The sequence below is a fragment of the Patagioenas fasciata genome, chromosome 1 (genome assembly GCF_037038585.1).
Source record: "Patagioenas fasciata isolate bPatFas1 chromosome 1, bPatFas1.hap1, whole genome shotgun sequence".
NCBI lineage: Eukaryota > Metazoa > Chordata > Aves > Columbiformes > Columbidae > Patagioenas > Patagioenas fasciata.
In genome coordinates this window covers 193,913,889-193,938,368 of record NC_092520.1, presented here as the reverse complement: position 1 = coordinate 193,938,368, position 24,480 = coordinate 193,913,889, and the positions used below count along the sequence as shown (strand labels likewise).

The 24,480-nt window shown below is 39.5% G+C and overlaps 1 protein-coding gene and 1 long non-coding RNA gene across 3 annotated transcripts in view; one reads left to right on the top strand and one right to left on the bottom strand.

Annotated features, from left to right (window-relative positions):
• Positions 1–1,019: 1,019 nt before the first annotated feature.
• Positions 1,020–12,421, top strand: LOC139826928 (uncharacterized). The gene is made up of 2 exons (XR_011737048.1): positions 1,020–1,222; positions 8,894–12,421. It is a non-coding gene; the product is annotated as an uncharacterized lncRNA (long non-coding RNA).
• LOC136110965 (mitogen-activated protein kinase 12) overlaps positions 7,582–24,480 on the bottom strand; it is a 41,834-nt gene continuing 24,935 nt past the window's right edge. For both annotated transcript variants that reach the window (XM_065854727.2, XM_071803385.1), the window contains exons 5-12: positions 23,827–23,856; positions 22,535–22,582; positions 16,751–16,865; positions 16,035–16,106; positions 13,817–13,896; positions 12,970–13,048; positions 11,117–11,290; positions 7,582–10,356 (exon numbers count right to left, since the gene is read on the bottom strand). In XM_065854727.2, coding sequence (XP_065710799.1) covers positions 10,286–10,356; positions 11,117–11,290; positions 12,970–13,048; positions 13,817–13,896; positions 16,035–16,106; positions 16,751–16,865; positions 22,535–22,582; positions 23,827–23,856 — 669 coding nt within the window. In that variant the 3' untranslated portion in view covers positions 7,582–10,285. The remainder of the gene's footprint in view (positions 10,357–11,116; positions 11,291–12,969; positions 13,049–13,816; positions 13,897–16,034; positions 16,107–16,750; positions 16,866–22,534; positions 22,583–23,826; positions 23,857–24,480) is intronic.

The window sequence follows — 24,480 nt, the reverse complement described above, 5'->3', positions numbered from 1 at the left end:
AATATTTCTAATTGTAGTGATATCTGCTTGTAGATGTTGCTTGAACAAAGACTGTCTAAAACAAAAAACAAAAATCACTTTAGCAAACTATCAAGAGAATTGTAGTGTCTGCATACATTTAGAGTAGGTAGCGTAAAATACAAGATCTAAAGATTTAGAGAAACTTCTGTCTCCAAGTCCAGCTAATGCTCTTTGAAACTTCTGAAGGAAGCTGCGGGATTGTTTCCTCAGCCACAGACTGTATTTATTGTTCCTGGATATGAGCAGGGTTACCTACTGATGGACCCTGATAAGAGAAGCAGGGACTGGAGGCTGCTCCCTGCCCACCTCTGTGTCAAATCCTTTGACTGTTACCAGGGAGACAGACAGAGATTAACCAGGAGCCACCCATCAGACCCCAGTAAGAAATGGGACTGAATTTTTCTTCAAAGAAAGCAGGGGTTTGAGAGTAACCTAGCAGATACAGGGATTTTTGGTTTTAATCTAAACATTTGTTGCAATATTCGGCTGGAGTCATTTTTATCTGAAGTCTAGTTGCAGAGATACAAGGCTTTCAGGCAAGGATCAAAGCTGTTAACTCTGCATCCCAAGTCACAAAAGGACTCTGGGGAGAGGTGGTCATCACACTGATGACAGCGTTGCTGGACCAACATCCTGACCCTGTGAGGTAGAATTTATTTCTTAACATTTATTTTGCTTTATTAGAAAACCAATTAGGCACAAATGGTATCTGTAAAAACAGAGAAGGAAGAGTCAGAGATGGTTATGAACAAGCCTCATTAATTTATCCATTGCAATGGCTTTAGCATTGCTTTAATTTTTAAAGAACAGAAATACTGTATTTCCTTATAAATCCGTAATATGAATAGTTAAATGTTCACTGCCCTGGCATGCCGAGCTCTGTCCTCATTATCGTTAACTGATTAACTGAGAGGAATGTTTGTTTAAAAGAGGAATTTGATGCTGTGGGTGACCCAGACTTAGTTTCTGACTGTCACAAGCTTCCTGTTGAAGCTTTAACCCCGCTGCCATGTACTGCTCCACACACAGACTTTCCTGGTTAACACTGCAGTGGAAGATAAATGCATTCTGGTGGAAGTTAAATGGATTCAAATATGAAGCCTTCAGATGCAAAACCAGGCAGGAGGCACGTAAATACCTACAGACATTCCAGCAGTATTACCTAAAGGCACAAGGGTGATGAATACTATACAAAAAAGGGGTAAGTAGCATTTCCTAAGTAGGTCAAGTAAATCAGGGATGGAAAAAGGGCATAAGAAGGTAAGATGACTTGCTAATCAGCCAGCAGCTAATGCAGGCGTACAACTCCTGGCTTTGCCATCCCAATATTCATTGACCCATTCAGCTTTCAGGTCTCCCGCCCAGCAATATTTTTGCCACTGCAGGACAAGTCGCATTGAAGTGATTTTAGGGGTAGAGCTGAAATCCTGTACTGACTTTCTAGTGGCCCACTCACGAAACTGCATTCGGGCTACATCCCGTGAACTGCGTGGCAGGGCCTGGCAGTGAACACTGTATTGGTTACATGCTGGGAGAAGTGGTTTGCTTGCAAGGTGGCTGAAAGGAGAAGTGCTGGAATGATTATTGCTCAGAAAATGGAATTCTGCTCTTCAGTAATAAAAAGCGCAGCAGGCTTGATAGTGGTGTTGTTTTTGCTCCGGGGGTAAGCGAATTCCAAATGATGGCTTTCAGGTGCGAGCAAAATATAGTCTGTCTGAATGCAGGTTTTTACACTATTGATCATGTACCAGATGAGCACCTTCCACAGAGAGCCAGTAGTAGTAGCCACGACTCTGTGTTTCCCCTTCTTAGAGGTTGGTTGTTTTGGGTTTTGTTTGTTTGTTTGTAGGGGTTTTCTTTGTTTGTTTGTTTTCCTTGGTATTGGTATGATGATTTGGCTAATGCTGCCTATTCTTTCTTTTTAGTTTTTAGTCAGTTTTAATGGGTATCAATGTAGTTGTGCTCTGATTTAATTTCGTTGAAGAAGGGCCATTTAACAAATGGAGTATCGCATATTTCAGGCACAATTCTTGCTCTGCAGATAAACTCCCATTTCTTTTGTACTGAAAGCAGTTTTTGCAGTCTTTGGGCAGCTGGTCTGATTCTGGTTTTTCCTCTATCAAATTTCTATTGTAGCCGAGTCCCCTCTTCTGCATTGTCACAAGCAACTGCAAATGAAGCAAAAGCAAGGTTAAACGGAGAGCCCCCTGAATAATTTCCAAGCCTCTGTGAGCAAAAGGGAATACAAGTCCTCTCACAGAGACTGTTTCATAGGAACGTGGGGGAACGGCTGTTTGGGCTACAACTAAACAACGAATACATTCCAACTATTTGTAGTCCACTGAGAAAGTAAACAGGGTCATCTTGCCTATTCCCCCCAATTCTTTCTTTGTCTGCAGCCAGTAGCCAGCTACTGATCATCTAGATAAGACGCAAACACATTAAGTCTTGAAAATTATGTCTGGCTTCTGGCTGTCACTGGAGATAGCTCTATCAGTTAAGTGAGGAAAACTGTGGGCGAGTGCTCCGCTGACTCCAGCACACCTGGAGCTCGTCCCTTTTAAGTCACTTGATGACATTTTGCATCTAACTTCTATGTATCCCAGCCATCCAGAGGAAAGGCTCTCAGCATCTGACGTGGTAACAGCACATGGCAGGCCAAGCTCGCTTCACTGTAATGCCGTGGGAACCCATGGACCCAAAGTATCTCTTTATAAGTCAAACTTCAGCCTAAATGCTTTGCTGAATAAGCAAAATTAAATAACGTCTGTAAGGTTTCACAAATAAATAAATGTGCTTCAAATACCTTAATTAGATTTTATGGCCAAATCTTCTCTAAGCAAAATTCTCTCTGGCTTTAGCAGGATTTTTTTTTTTTTTTTTTAAATAATAATGGTAAAATATACTCCCTTTCCAGGCATTGAAAATGTATTTAAATCTAAATAGACAAAACAAGTGTTCGCGTTGCAAATGGTTTTGGTGAACTGAGATTAAAACAAAGATTTGTTGAGTCAGAGTTACACCCTGGACATGAATTTCAGCTTCAGGTCTTTGGAATCCAGGTAGCTTTTTTTTGGTTATAAATTTATGTCCAAGCAACGGCTCATATTGTTTTTAAGGGTGTAGATTTACATTTTACAATTTCAAGAAGAAAAACATATTTTCTGGATAAAACCTAGCTCCTTGTCTCCTTGTCTATCTGGGAAGGCATCTAGTAGAACAGTTACATAAGTTATGCAAGTAGATTTTGCATCTTATACACTTACTAAAGCTTTATATATATACACCCTAATGAAGTTACATAGTGCCTTCTCACAGCACTGTGATGCTGGGCCCTCAAAATCTGCAAAACCTCCGCAATTGCTCCTGTAGGAAGCATTCATATTGCCACAGCAGGGCTGAGAGTCAAATCCACTGCTCCATCCCCTCTCCACCACTTCGTGGGACAGCCCCATTGGTATTCGTGACAGATATTAAAGCTTCTGCAAAGGGGGAGAGTCCAATTGAAAAAAACAACCAACCAACCAAAAGAACAACCAACCAACCAAAAGAACAACCAACCAACCAACCAAAATCCAACAGCTAAAACAACAAACCAGTCTTCAAACAGAAAGCATAGATGCAACATGCTTTAAGAGAGATGGGGAAGAAAATAACAGCTTGCTTTCTTTGGGCCCTCAGTCCCTCAGAGTTCAGACAGCAGGTTCCTTCCCTGTTGCACATTGCCTCTATTGAGATCAAAGACATTTGGTTTCTATTACCCTATCTCAAAGAGAAGTTCTCTGATAAAGAAGTCTCCACCCTAATGATTAAACCCTATTTGGATTGAAATACCTGGGCAGAGCCCTGCAGCCTGCAGGCCAGGATTAGAGGGTCCATGACTCCAGCGCCCATGTGCTAATCGGGTTGCAGACCGTGCCTGTGAAATGTTGTGTCATTTGGCTTTCACAGCCCTTTACCTTCATCCCAGGGAAATCCTTTTCTTCCAGTGGTGCTACAGGGAAATGAAACGGAGATTAATCCATTCTAAATAGCTACATGACAGCAAGAGCTGAATAAATAAGGAAAAATTATAGAGCAATCATTTAGAAATGGCTCAAAATCAAACAATACCTAAACCATCTTTAAAACTGGTTTACTTCTAATTAGTTTATGAAGCACAGGGACGGAGAGCCAGAGAAATAATTAAATTTAAGGTTAATCAGAAGAGGAAGGTTGTTTTTTTTTTTTTGGTCTTAGGAACCATTTTCATTCTCTAAATAGCATTAAAGGTTTCATGCTGGTTGTGCTGACAAAAGATTGATAACTGTATCCACAGGAGGCTCTTTTCATTATGGAAACCATAGAGGAGCAAATAGTTTAGAGGTTGAAAGTATTCTGAAATTAGACTCAGGAGCATCCAGAGACAAGAGATTTGTGATTGCAGTTCTAGTTTCAGACCTTAAAAGAAACATGTTTGCCTGACAGCTTCTTTAGTGTTTTTTGTTTTCCCCTGGCAATGTCTGTCAGATAAAAGCTATCACCACTCCCCATAAGCCTTGCCTTGTTATATCTACATCTCAACTACAGCATTATCACTGTTAAATGTACTAGGCCAGGAGAGCTTTTTTGTTTGGTCTGAGAGAAAAATATTTTTAGAAAATACGTCTAGAGAGTGTAACCTGAGCACTCAGTTTTGGGGGTACATAATGCTCTGTTTTGTTTTGTTTTTTTAAAAAAACAAAACAAACCCAATTGGGTGATATTTTGTCATTCTTACTTGCTGCGTAGTAATTTTCTTATTGATAGTCTCTGAAAATGGAACAGAAGTGCTGGCATTATTAGCAGGCTGATCTTGTACTGAAGGAAGGCAATGACATTTTCCATAGCCCATGATTATATCCTGAAAGGCAAGATTCTGCTTGTATTTCTCATGCTGTTACAGTACATCCTATTGATATCAGTGCAATTCTCATGGCACATATTGATGTGAGCAAGACTGACAAAGGTGATCAGCACAAACAGGCAACCCATTCCTCTCTTTTTGGTGAATTAGCTTTCAGGAGATTATATAAAATGTTTGGTTTGGGTACATGATATTAAAAGAGAACTCAGTATGGAAGGTACTTTTGCCTGCCATATGGCTGACTGAGTAAAACATCCTCATCCTAGTATCTTGGCTCCAGCAAGGGACACTGCAAGTGCATATGCCAAGCTTTAAAGTGAACAGACAGTTTATTTCCCTGTGTTTGCTGGAGTTACACAGCCCTTCCCTCCCTGCTCTCTGGTGGGAGACACCAGCTTGGCTCTGTGCCCACATGTGCGAGAATATTCACTTGGTTATTTATTTTTTTGAGGATTAACATTAATTATATAAAATCCAGGTGATCAGAACCACTAATACAGCCATAAGGCATAAAGAGCTGTAAAAGCCATTGTGAAACCTAAGGAAAAGTAGTCATGTTCTGGTTTAGAGTCTTAAAATGGCAATACTGAGTAGCTGCAGTAATTATAGTTACTGTGAGCTGTTTGGGAAGAGAATCTCACTTGTTTCATAGTCACCTGGCTAAATACCGCCACAGTTTCTTCTGATTGTAATTCTCAGCCACATTTTCTTTCTCTACATTAGCACACTACTGTTCTTATTAAAAAGAAAATTCAGTCTTGACTCTCAAACAGAAATGTAAGGAGTTTTCTCGGCACAGCAAAATAGTTAGGCATAAGCCAGCTGGTACTACTTGGCAGCAAGAACTCTGTCATGTACAAGCAGGGCTTTTAAAATGCCCCAAAAAACCTGTCTTTGTCCAAGCCCCCAGTGGACTAAATGCCCATGGCTTCCCAAGTATAATTTTACTCTTATAATGAGTTAAACTACTGCTGTTACAATAACAATCAATGAGTTTCTCATTAATACCAGGCTGAATTGGATTAGGTGGCAGTCTTTGTGTGGGTATCACAGGTGTCAGCGATGGACTCTTCTGCTCCCTAGGAGCATTCTCAAACAGGATCTGAGCAATTGCTTTCACTACACTTCCTTTGGTTGCTTCACCAGTTGCCTCATTTTGCCTCCCAAAGGTAACACTATTCAAAACACATTTTGTGAAACATAAAAGCAGAGGAATTGCATGCTGAGATCATTCAAACTTGACTGGGAAATGCCCCTCATGTACTGATGAAGGAGACCTTGGGGTGAACTAGAAAACTCCAGCATGCAAATGCATCGAGGTTAAGCATGAGGGAGCTCTGCTTGAAGAGCAGGATAGCAGCACACAAATATAACGAATCCTTAAATTACTTTACTTGTCCCGACTTACCTCCTCCTTGTAGAGGGATGCTGTTCCTGGTAGCTAAAGGCATGCGTCATTCCCGTGCCTGAGAGCCGCATGTGGCTGCTAGGTGGCAAGGTGGTTTTTAGATCATTATATTACTATCCCAGAGGGCTGAAAATAATCTGTGTGCAAGAGCTGCTCATTAACTGGTAGTCTATGAATTTCCAAAGAGTCTCTGTAGAATGGAAGTCCTCCTCCCCCAGTCTTTCTCCAACTCACACTTCTGAATTCCTAAAAATGCTTAGGAGGAGATTCTAAGTGCTGTAGTCCATTAAACTGCCTCTGATGTTATTTGACTTACACAACCAGTTGCCCTGCAGTGTGTTCAGGTGATGGAGAATTAATCAGCAGAGACAGCAGGTGGTATGAGTGCCTGTTCTTCCCTGGTACCTGCAGGGACCATCCAAAGGCCTACAGGAATATTTCATACCAAGATCCAGTGAATGATAATGTCTAACAGATGCTTCATTCTCTGACCACCTTAGCTGAAGCAGACCAGAAGCATCTGCTATTTGTATTTGAACAGCAGATCAGAAAGTAGGAAGCTCAAAGAACCCCACACAGCTCAGATGCCTGGTAGTTCAGAATAAAGAACAAAGTGGATCTTCTGAACACATTTTGCAGGACACATATGGGCACTGACCTCAGTGTTATCCTGTAAAAAACCCAGAAAATAATCAAGAAGTGAAATTGTGAGCCATGTCTGGCCCACACCACCTCATTATCAAAATTCAACATGAAGTATGAGTCTTTAATGCAATGAAGACTAATACTCAAGGGGACAATCTTGCTCTAGAAAAGTCAGGGGCACATGGGTTTTCAGGACCAAGGTCCCATATATCCAGCTAGAACTCTGTTAGCGACTTCCCTGTCCAACTTAAAGAGGTGTATGCTTGATGATGGTCAATCTGATTTTGGCTTTTAAAATCAGACTGAGGAATGCAACTGTTTAAGGACTGAAATCCTGCCCTTCAGAACAAAGCAGAGATGTCTGGTAAAATCCAGGATGCTGTAAGAAGTGATTAGGTGGCAGTAGTTCAATCAGATCAGCTTTGTGGATGATTTACAGTTTGGAAAATGGGAGAAAGGATGGGGTTTCTGGTCTGACTGACTTCCAAAATAAACTGCATCAGCAGCTCATTTTACATGAAATGCACCTACAATATTCGGTTTCATACAGTTTCCTTATACTGAAAATACTATTTTCAGGAGTGATTACACATTTGGGAATACATATGGAGAAAATCAGACCTTTACTGTGTAAAAAACAAGCCCCCAACCTTTATTTGTCACAATACATTTTAAGTACATGCAGAACATATTTACATTTCTCTTTAAGGCAAACAGAAATTGTGTTCTTATTCCTGAGTTGCTTAGCACCAGCAGAAATAGCAAATAAAAACTTAGAAAACGGTGTCTCTCCCTTTGAAGCAGCAGCTGCCTCCCATGAAAGATATTGCTGCTTTCAACTTGCATTTCTTTAAATAAGCTATTTATACCAATAATCTCTATTGCTGTTTGGAGCCATTCCTGCAGATTTCAATCTCTTTGCTGAAGCATCTTGCCAAGATGTGACAACCCTGCCACATTTGATATTTTACCTTACAGACTGTTTGCTGACTAGAGAGCACAGCAGTACTTCAGTCTATGCTGGCACATGCATCGAGGTCTTCTCTTCAGTTATTTTAAGAGTTCTGTATTCTCCTAATATCTACAAAAACTAACATTATCTTCTTGTGTCTTTCTCATGTGGGATAGCCACTTCTCCAATACTAAGTCAAGATTAAGAAGGAGAAAAGTTCACCATGGAGGGTTTTAGGCCTTGACTGCACTAAAGCTAAAGGTTGGGGGGAAATGAAAATGCCCATTGAAATGTTGCATTTATGAAGAAAATGCAAAGCAGTTCAATTTAAAAAAAAATTATCCCCCAAGTCTAACCTTTGAGCCATCTGCATTATCTCAAGACTTTAGGTATTTGCTAGAATTTAGGATGTTGAAATTCCATTTAAAATATAGAGGCAGTATTTTCAAAGAAGTTTTGCTATTCTTCCATTTCTCATTGACTACCTATATGAAGCCCATTAATTCCAATAGGCACTTTTCTCCCATGACTTTTAAGAGGACCGCAGAGTGTGATCCTAAAAGGGAAAACATCTATCCTGTAAAACATAAGGTTCCTATTTAACAAAAAGTGTAGTCCAAGCAGAAAGTCAACAGTGCAAAATGGGGTATGACTCAAGTGTGCCTTCCTCAGTGACCTGTAGTGTGGAAAATGTTTTATTTCAAATTACATTCTATGCTTTTTTTTATGCATTCCTGGAACTGTAGTTTTTAGTGACTTGTCAAATACACCAATAATTCAACATTTCTGTTACCACTGAGTCTCTCTAGGTGCCTGTCTCAGCTAATCAATGCTCATCACAAACAATTTTCAAACAAATGCTAGTATTTACAGGTGTTTAACTTAAACGTTCATTGAAAGAAACAGAACTGCGCCTTGATTAAACTTCTGATTTGGTTATTAAAGCAAAAAAACACCAAAAAATTTCTTACTTCTTTTCCAGTTATTATCTGCTACAATTAAACATCTTCCTCCACAAGTAGCAACATACAACAGCATAGTGCATTGGGAATAATCCACATCCAAACAGTCAATTGTCAAGTCATTACCTTTAACAAGGAGAAGCATCTCACAAAGACAGTCTTCACCAAAGGTTTGCCAATTTCTTTTTTCTACATCTGAGAGAATATTAGAAGCTAAGGGCCTAGGAAAATGAAATAAATGAACCCAGACAGTCAAGAGGAACTCATGAAGTGTCTAACCAATATCCCATTAGGAAGCTGACTCCTTCTGATAAGGCACCTCTCAATGGAAGGTCTGATGGTTTCCCCTCAAGTAAGAGGAGTTCAAAAGGCTTAAAAAAAAAAAAAGGAATGGTTGTTATTCTGCACCTGGCACAGCACCTCTGCACACTGCGAACAAAACAGTTTGCTGCAGGTATTCCCAATGAACAGTTGCAGCATAGCATTGTTATCTTCATTTTATGTTCTATGATGTGACCCACATGCAGCTTTATTTCTAAAATCAGCACCACTGATTCTGTAACTAGTATGTCCTCTGAGAAGATCTACTTTCTCAGTGATCATCTCAATACTAAGATGCTAGAGAGCTTACAAAACTTTATAAAGTCCTAAGAATTTCTCCCTGGAAATCCTTGATTCCTGCTCTATCATACAAGGAGACTTCACTGTATTCAGAGGAAAATGTTGCACCCCTTGAAAGTGACTGTTTATCCATTGGTTCTTAACCCTGTGCATTTTTGAAATCTTGTCCTGCTGTGCTGGTTACTTCAAAAAAAATCTAAGACGTTGACACTTCTCTGCTTCTAGCTTCTTGCACAGATCCATCAGACATGGCTGGAGCTCAGGTTCTTCGCCCCTTCACCCAGGCTGTGTCTCCACTATCTGCTGCACTGCCTGAGGTGACGGCCGCTGATTTGCCTCTCCACGCATCTTACTGAGGGGAAATATTCCAGAGGAAGTCACACAAATAGTTATTGCAGTCGAGACAGTTCAATGGCCTTGGAGAGCAGTCACGGCACATCTCGGACATACCCTGTGTCTCCGCTTGCTTGGGGTGGTAACTTGTATGTTTCTGGTCTCTGAAGAATTAGTCCTGTCTGCTCTTTCAAGGATGGCACCAGGTTATCACAGTCTGAATCCTTTCGTGCAGAAGGAAGAAGCTGTAGGCAAGAATAAGTTTCTGGATAGTTTTGAAATGCTACTCCCAAAGGCACCAACTTCCACATGCAGAGTAAAAGACATGGCTCTTTCTTACAGTGCAGATGAAACAGATTACATCCAGTTTATTTAGAAAAGTTTTATACACCTGAATTTCACAAACATTTACAACTTTCCTGCTTTCTTCTGAGTTCTGAAAAGATGGAGTCATACAATTACACTGCTGTCTCCTTTGACTCCAATGTTTGTGGTGGCTTGAAGTTCAATATCTCTTTATATGTAATGCCTGGAAAAAAACAGAATAAACATAGTGTTGTTGGTCTAATCAGAAAAAGAGCTGTACAGACATCAGGAAAGTGCAGCCCCCCGTATGGTTAGGCTCTGGTCTAGGGTCAGGAAGAGAGAGACCTCTTCAGGCAAAAAAAAGAGAGAAAGAGTACAAGTAAGGGAACCAAGGATTGGTTTTTTTTTCTTTTACCATTTCACATTTGAAGAAGTAGCCCAATACTGAAACGTTACAGGTGCTTTCAAAGGATGTGCACATCGACTTTACAGCATAGTGTGCAACATCCTCAGAAAGAGCTACTGAGCACATCGACTTCAAAAGTCCAGTCATCACTTAAAAGCCAAAACACAAACCTCTGACATTAGATGAAAACTAGATTCAGGCTTAAACCTCTGCTGACATAGGTTCTCTCAGGGAGAGGAAACACATCTAAGGCCAGCAACAGTTGCACTCCCATAGGGCCAACAGCTGAGGAACCTTTGCCTGTCCTATCCACTGGAAGGAACATATTCCATAAATGGTTTCTTTCCTACATTGCAGAAGATGAGAGAACAGACACACTGAAGAAAGTAACAGGGAAAACCTTTGGGGGTGGTTCCAGGAAGACTTGATAAGAGGAACACTGGCTTATCTGTGTTTCTCTGTCTTAGCGCTGTATACTTTGTTCCATCAAAAACAAAGGAAGTAATGGGGAACATTCCTATTTCGGGATGGCCTTCCTATCTTGTCATTTTTTAAGACATCACAAAACTAAACTCACGCTTCCACTCATCCAGTGGAAGATCCATGTTATCAAAGGTGTCGTCGTATTTCTCGGCTTCAGTTTCTTCCTCAGGATCGTGAATTGGTTCAAAGTAAGGATGCATCAAAGCCTCAGCTGCTGTGACTCGCTTCTCTGCATCCAGCACCAGCATCTTCTCCAAAAGGTTTACAGCTGTTGAACAGAAAACAAACAGTGCATTCAAACCATGCCACTGATTCCAGCTCATACACGGTAATGTTGCCCAGGAAATATTTTAAATTAACACAGAGTTGCAAAGCAGAATCATTGGGTGTTCATCCTATAGCCCTGGCATGTCCAACTCATTTTCACCAGGGGCCAGATCAGCCTGGCGGTTGCCTTCAAAGGGCCGAATGTAATTTTAGGACTGTATATATGTAGCAGTGATTTTAGGACTGTGTAATAGTCCTAAACAGTGGGGTTCATCAGCATGACAAAATAAAGTTGTGAGCAAGCCGGGATGTGTACAAAGCCACAGAGATGCTCCCTTGCTTCTGTATGCAATACAGCCACACCACCTCATGTCATGACTTCTCTGCTCCAAGACCACCATGCTTGGGGCTTTCCCAGGTGTCTGTCATCACTGCCACCACTGTGCTCTGGTTCTAAGGTACATCACAACCGGACAGCAGCAGAACGAACAGGTGGGTGTAGAGCTAAAGAGAAATGCTCTGTGTGTGACCAAATCCAAGACCAGGTACACTTTGAAGGTGGCTAAGACAAGTCAGTTTTCCATGCTCAGAATTCTCAGTGCTGCCTTTATCTGCTGTGTGTTTCTGACCTCAGCCAAAACAATTAATAAAAATCTTCTATGTTCCTCTCCAGTGGATTCTGGATGAGGTTCACTGTTAAACTGTCAAAATCAGTTGGTGTAAACGGGTGTGATGAATGATTTGTTTATTCTCTGTTTTTCCATCCTGAAAGAACATTCCTGGGTTGGGTGGAACAGCTGAGAGGAAGAGGAGGCAGCAGTGCGGGACAGGACGCTGCAATTCCTGCTTGCCACATTGTGGATTCTCTCCAACCTTCTCTTCCAGACCATGAGCAGTTGTTCCCTGTGTAAGGAGCAGCCAGATGGGCACAGAAGCGATAGGAAGAAACATCCTAAAAACCAAATGTGGCTCATCCGCAGCTGAGACGTTCAGTGAGCTAACCGTGCAGTCAGGATAAGAGCTGCTTATTAATCATGCTTATTTCTACTCAATCTAAACATAAAACTTTAACCTTTTAAGTTGAGAAGATTCAATTATCCTAATTGATATTCTAATAAAACTGGCTTTGTGAGTGTTTAGGTCATTGGGGAATGGATACGGTTTGGGCAGAGCCACCTCAGAGCTCTGACTGCCTTGGGTCATGTCACAGTTATGCACACTCGATATGCTCTTCTGGCTGTTCATACCTATCAAATCCAAGCCAGTGCTCCTCAGGAATGCACAGATGTTTCTCAGGAGGTAATAATTCCATGACACGTCAGCTTTCTATCTGTTTGCGCTTTCAGAATTATATTTCAAATACAATACACACAAAAAAATTATTACATATATTTAATTTCCCAGGGCTCTTGAGAAAGCTGCTCCAGTAAAACCATTAAGCAGATGCTGGATCGAAGCCTAAAACATAAAATATACTTTTGACTCTTCTAAGAAATATATGATTCCTGGAAGAGTCCAAACTTAGCAAAGTTCAGCCACTAAAATCAGAGTTATGAATTATGGAAAGCAAGAGATAGAAAAGCACAAGAACCATCACAGAACCCACCACGTGACTGATACTGCTGCTGCCTCCAATGTAAACACAAGACACATTGTACACAACCACACAAACTGTCTTACCCAAAGGACTTGCATACTTCAAGATGGATGCAAAATCTTTTTTCTGGACTTTTGGGAGGCTTTTGATATAGTTTTTTGCCTTAAAAGAAACATAAATATTAAATTAGACCTTTGCTGCCTTTCCAATGTAACAACATTAACTATATGCTTAATAGGTAATTCAACAATGCTTTGATAGCACATAGTACAAATGGATTTTTTGAGGGTCATAAACCCTGATTATATTCACCTTCTTGTTGAAAGGATTTTTTTTTACATAAAGCCTTAAAACTGTGATTAAAAAATGATAATGTAAAGCTTTAATTATTAGTGCTAAATATTTAATATATTAATTAGAATAAATATGTAAGTATAGTTTGAAAGAATGTCATAGTTTACAGGAATCTCTAGAAATGAATCTTATACAGTAATTCATTAGTATATAAATTGTAGAGTTAATCTAATGATTAATTTTAGGTTTTTTGTAAGGATTCTAGATAGACATCCACACAAGAATAGGAAAGATGACATCAGAGACATCTGCAAAACAAGCGGGTTTTCTGAATAGGATGATGTTTTCAGAGCATTTCTGATAAAGGTAGTAATGCATCAGCTGAGTTGTTTACATGGTACATACTGGAAACTTTGAAGTATTTAAATATATAGATTATTCAAGTGTCCTGATCATTTTCTGCGTACCCTTAATATCCAATAGCTATTCTGGGTGTGCAAAGCATTTCAAGGCAGAGATGTACCCTCAGGGGGCATTTCAGCAGTCGATACATATTATCTTAGCCAGTCTAGGAACCGAGCATAGCTTAAGTCAGATTAAGACATGTAAAACCAACTGACGAAACAGAATACTCACATCTTGACTCTGCAGTTTTTGAACAAAATCTTGAGTTGGTGTACCCGTTATTTTCATTATTTCTGTGAGTTGGTCCAGATCTGAACACCAGAAATAAGGAACAAAATCTTTCACCATAAAACTAAACACCTTGCAAAAATTGTGAGTTTCTTCACTATTGGAGAATAAAGCAAAAATCACAATGCAAGGACTGAACAGAAGATATAAAGGATGAGATGAAAGTTCTCTGTTTTGCTTGCAGAATGCAAGGACACTGAAAGCACCTGAAATAAAATGTCCTGTAACTTGGGAACACATAATTGAATCATCTGCAAACTGCTCTAATATCATCAGGTATCCTCTGTATTTTGGGTCAAAATCAGTCCAAAAGTATTGGAGTATCTGAACAATCAACACATATTGGATGCATTGTCCTGGTGTATGCAATACTTGGGCGACACAGGCAGAAGAAGTCACAGGGAACATCAAGTGGTACGACAAACGGGGCAAAAATCAGAGGAAACCAGTCTTTGCTAGTTCTTCTCCATAATGAGAAACTTCAAGGATAGATATTAATCTCTCCTCACTCCCCACTTGCTGAGCTCAAATTCCAGATGCTGAGATGTTGAAGATGCTGGGGGTAAGGCATCAGAACGCTGCCTAGTAGTTAATATTTTGAGTTGCATGTCCCTTTTGTGTCCTAAACCAGCACAGATTAACCACTGACAATATTAGCTGTTTCAAAGAAGAAACAGGAGATTCACAGGAGGTTAATCCTGCAGGAAACAGTTTGATGACTCGTTGCTGCTCTGACAAGAGCAGCAGATGAGAAGCTAGAAGCTTGATTAGTGTCTGGCACACCAGGATTCCACCAGTCCCTGCAGAAAAGGGCAATGCTGGGTAATGCTGACAAAATAAAGAAATAAGTAAAATCCCATAACAAGCTTGCAAGATAATCTGTTCATAACACTAAAACGAAAATTCCTTGTTCACCTACCTACAGCTGAACCCATGGCTGTATTTCCCTGGCAACAGATAATACTGATTCACACACTCAAGGGCCAGCCAGGACTGTTATGTGAGGGCAATTTCCATCAGTACACAGGACGGAAAATTCAGCCAATGGTTCTGAAATCTCCAAAACCCAGTACGACTAAAATACTAACATTTCCACTCAGATTTTACAGTGTAACTTGAAAATTATGACTCATTCATTTCCTCATTTATGTACCTTAATGCTCAAGCATTAGTTTAGAAACGCCGTGTTAGTCAACAGCTGTTCTTTGGCAGGCATTTTAGTATTTTCTCGTTAAGAAATAATGTGTACTTAAAATCTGCACAGCTGAAATAATTTGATGTATTCTACTTTTCCATAGCCCAAATCATTTATTTGGTGAAAGCAATCTCCCTTTTCTACCTTTTTGCTCACAAAACGAGAATAAGATGATCCATGCAATGAAGTCCTAATCTTACATGTAAGTACTTAAATACAAACATAACTAAAAATAAACAATTGTGATTCTGTCATTCTGTAAACAAATATCTGCAGATAGGCAATTTATTGACTGGAAATCCACAAGGGAAAAGCAGTGTAAAAGGATTAGGCTGAGCTATCAAACATACAAAGCAGGAAACCAAAAACAAGTAAAAAATTCTTGTTGTCTTCTATTAACACTGTCGTCTATTAACCATCACAACTTCTACTGCAAATAAAGTATCACTTGAGGTTGAATTATGGCTTAGTCTTAAGTGTTTTCTTAATTCCTCAGCAAGGAAATGATAGGATTAGGTGTTTTCTGTAAATATAAAACATTTTGCTAGATATTATTTACATAACATTTTTTGGTAAATGTCTCAAAAAGCATGAAATGGACTCACATGGGTACATAAGTCCATATACTACAGCAGAATCTGTGCGTGTTCTGGAGTTATGGAAACTATTCATAAAAAAATTAAAGTCTGCCTTTTCTATCATCACAGAACCTTTTACCTGATGATTAGAGATGTAATCCAAAGATCACCTATCTTCCTCCATTAAAAAAAATTTAGTAATACAAGTTTTAATTTGCAGATGTGCAAAAGTGGCACAGATATCAAATAACTGCTTAACAAGAAAGGTGCAAGCCATTTTACTATTAATTTCAATTTATGATCACTAGTTTTTGAACAGACCTACTGTATCACATAAGAACCTCTCATCATTTTCTTACATTAGTGTCATAAATTCACTGAAGGATACGATCATTGCCTTTGAACAGAGGCCTCCCAGTTATCATCTCAGCCATTATGCAGCCCACAGACCAGATGTCAACTGAAAAAAAGACCAATAGTTGCATTAAATTGCTGAATACTTGTCCATTTAAATGTACATAAAGTTTAATTTAAAACATTTTAAGGAAGTGTAAAATTTACCTTTATCGCCTGTTACAAAATAAATGAGTGCCTTGACAAGTATAAGGATCAGCACAGCTATAACTGCAAGCCTTTCTAATTAGGAAACTGGAGATAATCTGATAATATGAAGAATCAGTTTCTCAGTAACAGGCACATGCATGTGGGAAGCAAATTTTCAGTGCTTTCAAAACCTTCCATAGTTATCCCAACGCTACCTGATTTCCACCCTCCATTTCCCCCATCTGTCCCAGTTACAATCAGCACATCTTTGCAGGAAGATGTCAGCGCAGAACACAAGAACACAGAGCAGACTGTCACATCTGTATGCATTTATATCACTTTTTTCCAACCACCTTTGCACTTTGTTACTCTCGGAACATATATAAAAAAGCCCCCAAACTCACAACCACCAAAAGATTACTTGCAATTTATCTATAAGGAAGTTTCACATAACTATATTGTCATTTCCACCTGAAATTCCTTGCTCACTTCGGAAACAAGGACTTGCTTATGTATTGCCTGATTCAGTGAACATTTCAGCTCCGTTACGACTTTACTGACCTGTCTGCGTATAATGCATCCAGTTCAGTATGACCTCTGGGGCTCTGTACCACCTTGTAACCACATAACCAGTCATCTCACTGTCTGTGTGCCTCGCCAATCCAAAATCCAGAATCTGTAGTGGAAGCAGAAAGAACATCCTGATCAGACATCTAGTTATTTACTTCATGCAGGCTTTGCAAACGTGGAAAAGAATTGCAGCATTTTGCAGAGATTGGCTTATTTTTTCCCATTGAAGTGTCTTGCTCTCATTTGAAAAATCAAGATAGAAGTAGGAAGGAGCTTTACTTTTTTTTTTTTTCCCATGTTGGATATTTCTATAGCAACACTAAAAAGCTGTAAAACCAGTAAAGAAAATAATGACTTCTCAAATTTTTAATTAAAAAGATGCAGGTCCCATTCAATGCCAAAAATTCCCTGGCCATGGAATGACTATTGTAGCTTGTTACGGCTAAAAGAACAGCACCATTCTTAAGTGGTATTCATCTCTGTCATATCCCAGATCGAACAACTATTCAAGAGTGCATTCCAATAACATTCAATTATCTTTAAGAGTTTTCATAGAAGGGAAAGCTTCCTCTAGGTCACATTGAAAATATACAACAAGAGTGGGGAATTATGATTATTTAGCCCCACTGAGTTTTTCCAGACCTGGTGTGTCAAACTACAGAACAACCCTCTGTAAGAAACACAAGGTCAGTGCATTTTTTTTGAAGGATTATGCACAATTTAGCTTATTTCTAAGACTCTCAGGTATTTATCTTTAGATATAGCAATGTGTACAGCAGCAAGATTAACAACCAATGTTATGACCTTTTGTCAACTTGTACAGAATTGGCTAATGTAAAGACCCAACCGCATGGACCATCAAAAGACGGTGCCAAAAGACGTGGCCAACAGTGAGGAAATTCCGCTCCTGGAATGACAGTTCAGAGTTTATTGAGAAGTTCATGTTTCTAACAAGAAGCAGGTGCCTTGTGTAACTAAAATCTATTCAAGATAAATCATCATCATCCACAGATACTTGAATATGTAGCTTTGCATGAACAGCCACTAGTTTCTGTGTGTGTCAGGTTTCACATATATGGACAGGGCAGAAGTTTTTACTAGGAGCATTATTACACCAGGCGTGATGTTTTTTGTCATGTTCTCTGTAATTAAACATTTTTAAATATTTTAGGAGCTCTATCATTCCCTGGCACCAGCAAAAAGGAAAATTGTATTTTCATTCATAGGTCAAGAGTACAAAGTGTTATTGCTTATCTTTATTGCCATACTTGAAACATCATTTCCATATAACTGCTAATTATAATGCCTACCAGTTTAAAAACAGGAATAGCATGCAAAGGAAGAGATTTTTATTCTTAGCAACAAAATACAATTCATGACAGTTGAAGCTGCCCGTCAGAAATTTGGGTACTTAACATTTACTGGACTCAGAGTATTTGCAGTACCAAAATATGCTTTTATATACAGCTTTCAAATTCATTCTACATATATAACACTTATTATTTCTTCCCAGTAACACAGGAGGTGGGGTGGAAAAAAAGGAAGTTTAATGTAACAGGTCATAAGCCAAATGTGGTACCATCTGTTCCAATACAGCTTTTTAGACCTTTGCCAAACTAAGGTTTGCGACACCTGGGAGTTGGATACAGCTAAAATATAATTTGGGTGTGTATTTATGGAAAGCAGAAAACAACAGGGAGAATTTTTGTTCCTTATGTATTAACTTCAGGATTTTTATTAACATGTTTATTAACATATTCATTAGGTTCAGGAGCAAGCATATCCTGTTAGCACTTAGTATTAACATGGTACCACTTCAACAACAAACTTGACCTGAAACTATTATTCTCATACTCCCACCTTCAACTTTTCAGCTTGAACTTCCAAAGCAATTCTCAGAGCACATTTTAAAATCCTTTTTGTAATGCAGGAATTATGAAAGAGAGACCACATTTCCCTAAGCTCCTCAAGGATAAGCTCTCTTTCCACTCAGCAAACTTAATCTTCCTAACTTGCTTCAATAACTGTAACAAAAATAACTTAGAGCCACAGAAAGGGCAGTGTTTTCCCCTCAGGCACCCTTCACTATCACATTTCTGATTCCTGTGTAACAGTTGAGAGCATCAAACAAGGTGGCCAGAAAGCTCATTGTGAAAAGTAAAACTGATTGCTTATTAATTAATTACTAATTCAAGGAACTGTTCCAACTTGCCTACAGCCTCACTGCTGCTGGAGCTGATGCAAGGGAAGCTGCTGAGTGCACAGACACAGGGGAAAGAGGGTTTGGGCGATCCCTGGCTGCCTGGTCCTGCGCCCAAGAAACTGACTTTGAAGGTGCCACCTCTGAGCAGGGTCACATCTGCCCATCGCACCCGAACACAGGCACACAGGCAGGGGAAGGCAGTTCAACCTCCTCTGGTGTAAGAGAGGTCCCAGTTAAATCCTCACCTTGGTGTTTTTATGCATACCTCTCAACTTACTACAGTTTGCTTTCTGTTTATAGACTGGAGCTGCTTTTTGACAACCGGGATTTCCTAACTGCAAAGGTGCGCTCTTCTTCTGCATACAATATCAGAGCTTATTGTACAACCAGCGACAGCATAATTTCACTCTAAGAGTCAAGAAAAAAAACCACCCTAAAGCTTAATGCCACATTTTTTCCTTTTCATTGCGAAAAATTGTGCTCCGATATAGAATTATTTGCCTCAGAGTTTATCTAAAAGCTTAAAAGTCTCCAAGGTAACAGAAAAATAAGTTGTGTTAAATAAGGAGATACAGTGATTGTATCATGCAAGGATGTCTTAGACCTGGGCTGCATCTCAAAATGTAATTGCACAGATGGGGGGGTGGGGAAAAGAAACAAGTACAACTGCATTGGCTAGATTCTCTTTTCTTCCCCATCTCCCTGGGACCCACTCACTGTTTGGCCACCTACAAGGCAGGAGGAGACAATGATTTTTGTGTCAGACAGGGAAATTCTAAAATGACAGGACCCTGAATATTCAGGTCAGTCGCCAAACAGCAAAAAATTCTATTACAACAACTACACACAAGTATGTAGTTTGTACGTTATATGCTAAAAAACATTCTTGCAGTGTTGCATCAACTTTTATTTAATTAAGGGAGTGCTTCACATCCTATGGTCTTGTTCTGTATCTTCCCACTTGTAGAGTTTTTATATTTATTCAAAGTTGGAATTCCAACATAACTGAGCTTCTCCCACAAAGTCTTATGTCTCTTTTAGGGAGGAAACCTTGGTAATAAAATCCAAACATACTTACATACCAGGACACAAAAGCCCCTATTCAAATTTACTGTTGTTTTGCAAGGATGTATAGGCCAGTCATGACTCTACCACAGCATAGAAGATGTAGCTTGATTTTGTAATTAACTGAAAAACCTGACTAGCCTTTCCAATCACTAGAGCTAAGAGAACACAGGTGAAAAAAAAAAAAAAAACAAAATCTCTAAAAATTGATAAAAAATTAAAATACAAGAACAGAATTAACTGGGGACTGGAAGCAGTCTGGGGCTACTATCTCTGCACTTGAGAGAATTAACTATATTCCTAAAATAAGCAGTATTGAGTACTACATAATTCTACTTCATAATAAATAATGGGCTTTTTTTATAAAAAAGCCATTCTACATAACCAAATAGATAAGTTTTTGCTAGGTCAAGGTACATTGCATAATTATTTCTGAAGTACAAATATTATCCACTCTAACAGGCTTTGGAAGATTTCCAATACATGTAAGAACAGCAGTCAGAACTGGCCAGAATCAGTGTTTCAGTCCAATGATTTAGAAGGAGGCTTGAAGTGACAAACGTGTGTACGGGAATATAGCAGAAGATTCGGCAAGGAGGTTGGTTAAATATAAATACCCTGAAGTGACTTGCACCTGTCTGTAGAAAAAGCACATACATCACACTAATTGTTTTACTGACCTTGTGTGCTTGATGAGTAGAACCTCTGTGTTAGATAACACAGGCCTGTGAGAAACTCTGGGCACCTTATCACTATGTCTGAGATTCCTCCTTTGTTGTGAGAAGGAGCGGGAGGCTGTGCCTGCCTGAAGCCTTGAAATACAGGCGAGCTCAGCAGGCCCAGTGATCTTCCAGCAGGGCTGAACTGACCAGCACCTGTATCCCTGCCTGTGTCACCTCTGCCTGGGAGCTTAGGTGCGACTTTGGAGATCCCCCAGTAGAGAGGTAACCAAAATAAAACTTGCTCTTCGCGGTGCATTTGTGTGCCTCTGGCTCTTCTTGCGATGTGCCTGCGTGTGTGTACACAGGTGCAGGAGAAGAACGACCCCTCAGATGGACTCTACCACGAACATTTCCAAGGAAGTGGCAACGTCTACACTTCAAGACAGGTAACTTTCCACGATGGGTGCTACAGCCCTGGTTCCCAGGGGTGCATGCCAGCTAAGCCCAGTTCCCATCCTGGCAAGGGGTGTAGGTGAGCACCACCCTCCTGCCCATCTCTGGTGGGCAGCCCCCATGGGTGGGATGAAGGAGTCAGGTTACACACCAACACCTGCCCCACTGCAGAGAAACAGCAACCAGGTAATACAAAAAATGTCATCAAGTGCACCTGTCTTGCAGAGCAGTGGCAGAAACTGCTAATAGCTGAACTACAGGAGGCTCAATTAGTAATGGTCTCCCTTTAATGTATTTTTTTAATCTCACTCCTTCAATTAAGAGCAAAAATGAAGAAGAACTGATATATTCCTGCTATGAAGTAATCTGTAGTCTACATGCAATTGATGCTACTGTTAGTTGTAACAGTGCAGAAGAAATCACTTTCAAAGAAATAAGAAGTTTTCGTTCGTGGTGAGCAGTATGTGATGTCTCTCATGCCCCTCTGAAGTGATTAGCTGCAACGTATCATAAAAACAATTCTCCATTACAGTTCATATCGGACTGTAACCATGACATGATTTTTTTCTTGAAAACTATTTTTAGCTGAGTGCCTGCATACAAATATACCAGTATTCATTGCAACATACACACCACACAGGAAAAGGGTGAGTGTTACTGTTACACACATGCACTCGGTGTGAGCACACAGCTGTGGCACCAACTGCTCCACCAACGCCAAACCCACAGGAGCAGTTTCAGTTCTTACATTGCTTCTTATCCAGCTGGAGGGACCCACATCAGCAACTGCTATAGTGGTGCCATGAACATAACAACCTCCTCACCAGAAATCTTCCACTATATCTTGGAGTCAACCCCCATCTCTACCCTGGTAGCACTGGGCACCAGCTCCCCAGAGCATCCTGTCTGCCCAGACGTTTTCAGCTGAGACATCCTGGGCAACGTTTCCAGCTGGAGGTGCAGCCACTTCTTGTGCTTGGCTCCAGCACGATCTCAGGAATTAAACATCACCTCTGCCATTCGTATGAAATGCACATTTATGTCAGCTGAGGACATACAAACAGGAGGTGAACTGACACTCACTATTCGGGGCTTTATTTCTCAAATAAATATTTAATTAATCTTGCGGCGACTGCAGTAAGACAAATGGTAAAATACTTATAAGGAGCAGCCTCTTGTAACTTTTTCAAGGCTGTTGCCACTGCCCATCTGGATTGTCTTCCCTTTCATATTCCTCTCTTCTCCTATTTCTCCCTGACTCCTCAGAGCCTGCGGGCTGCAAGCCTGGCCCAGCGCTGAAACCAGCCAGCACCTGTGCAGATGTTGCACCGGTTGTCTTCTGCGGTGTGTTTCTAATATATCTGACTGTTTTTCCAAATACATGTATCCTACCTTCAATTCACAGTCTTCATTTACTGCCAAGTTTCCAGGCTTTAGATCCTGTAATCAGATTTGAAATAGATGTTGTTTATTTATTTTCCAGCAAGCACTATAAAACACAGTTTCTTTCTTTCATTTAGGTTTAATGGTTTTCATACAACTACTTAGAACAGCAACAAGTAAAACGATGTCATCAATCTAAATTAGAAAATGAAACATAACAAATAACAGAAACAGCCACAAACTTGAATATGTTTGGCTTTTTTTCCAGTATGCTTTCCCTCCGGATAAATCAACTTTTTTTTCTGCTACAACTCGGGAAAATATTTGTCGGTGAAGGAACTCACTCATCTTACTGTTACTGGGATTTGGACATAAATTTGTTGCATTTAATACACCACAAAGTTAAGGATTCACGTATACTGAGGAGATGGAGTAAAATACATTTCCTTCACTATTTTTGGACTGTACACATTGCATCTCTAAATGTACTTTCAAAAAGGTTCTGTATCCTGATAGACCTAGAAGGAGCACTGAAGGAATCAAAGAAGATTTTACTTAAAAGTCTCTGCTCCTTTCTGTGGGAAAATCAATGTCCTAATGAAGTCAACTGAATGAAGAACGCAACATGAAAAAATAAAATTCCCTTAAGCCTCTCTAGCTATTGTAGGGACTTCTAATGTTCTTTAAAAGTTGTACTTCTAAGTTTAGCAGCAAAAGGAAGAGTACTGGAAATTACTAAGAAGATTTTGCAATGTCAGTGACTCTTAAGACATTCACAGTTAGAAAAAAAAAGTGGACAGTAGGGATTCAAAAAGAATCAGATGCTTAATTTATCTCAGAAAAAAATGAGGCTTTCAAGGCTCTAAAATTCTGAACTATTATTTCAGTTTCTATGTTTTCATGTCCCCTGCCCCCAACTTCAAACAATAACATGATGTTTAAACAACATTTAAACATTGTTTTTGAAAGTTTCATCCAAATTAAAAAAAAAAAAAGCCAGAAAAAACCCTTTTATCCATCTCAATTTAGACACTATTTGCTCTTGTGGGGCATTTAAAACTCAACCTCACCAAGTAACTTAAGAAATGCAAATCTAAGCGGTATTTAGCGCAACTTCAGTTCCCAACTTAGACAGATGTAGCCATACCCACCTTTTGTTCCTATTGAACAAGAACCAAAAGGCATCATCAAACACTACAGACACTATAAACAGAATTTCAGGCATATTTATGAGAATGCTTATGCACAAACACTACTCACATTATCAAAATATAAGCATCTTTTATATTGTTTCAACTTACCCTGTGAATTATGCCTGATGAGTGAATATACTGTAAAAAGAGAATGTATTTTTTAGTTAATGAGGTAATGACTTTAAGAAGTTGCCTAGGGCAGGGGAGGAAGTAATTTTTCATAGTGCTAAATTAATCTGAAATAGGAAAATATTTATTGCATGGAAGATATTTTTTCATTATGTTTTTAATGTTCAGATAATAAACCAGCATTTTGCCCTTTCCCTCCTTCAATAATGAGAAATCAGCAAATCAGTTTGAGTACTGCAATAGATCATACAGTTTTTTCTAATTCTTCCCATACATAAAAACCTGTTTCCAGTTATTTTTTGGCACTGCTAGATATATATATATATATATGTGCATAAAAATAAATTCTGCTATTTTATATATCAGAAATGCTCTCTTGCAATAGATGTGTCTGGTGTGCCATCACAGTTTAGATTCATATGCTCCAGCAGCACAGAGTTTTAAGACATCATTTAAGACCAGGATGAAGGCAGTCCAGGTCTTAGCTGAGAATTCTCGCTACAGTTAGTTCTGCTTCAGTATTTCCTCAACAAAACACAGAGGGGTCATGTTGAAACATCATCTTCTTTTACCCAAGCATTTTCACCACCCTTCCAGTGACCTACAAAGTGGACACCTAAAACTAGTTCTTGT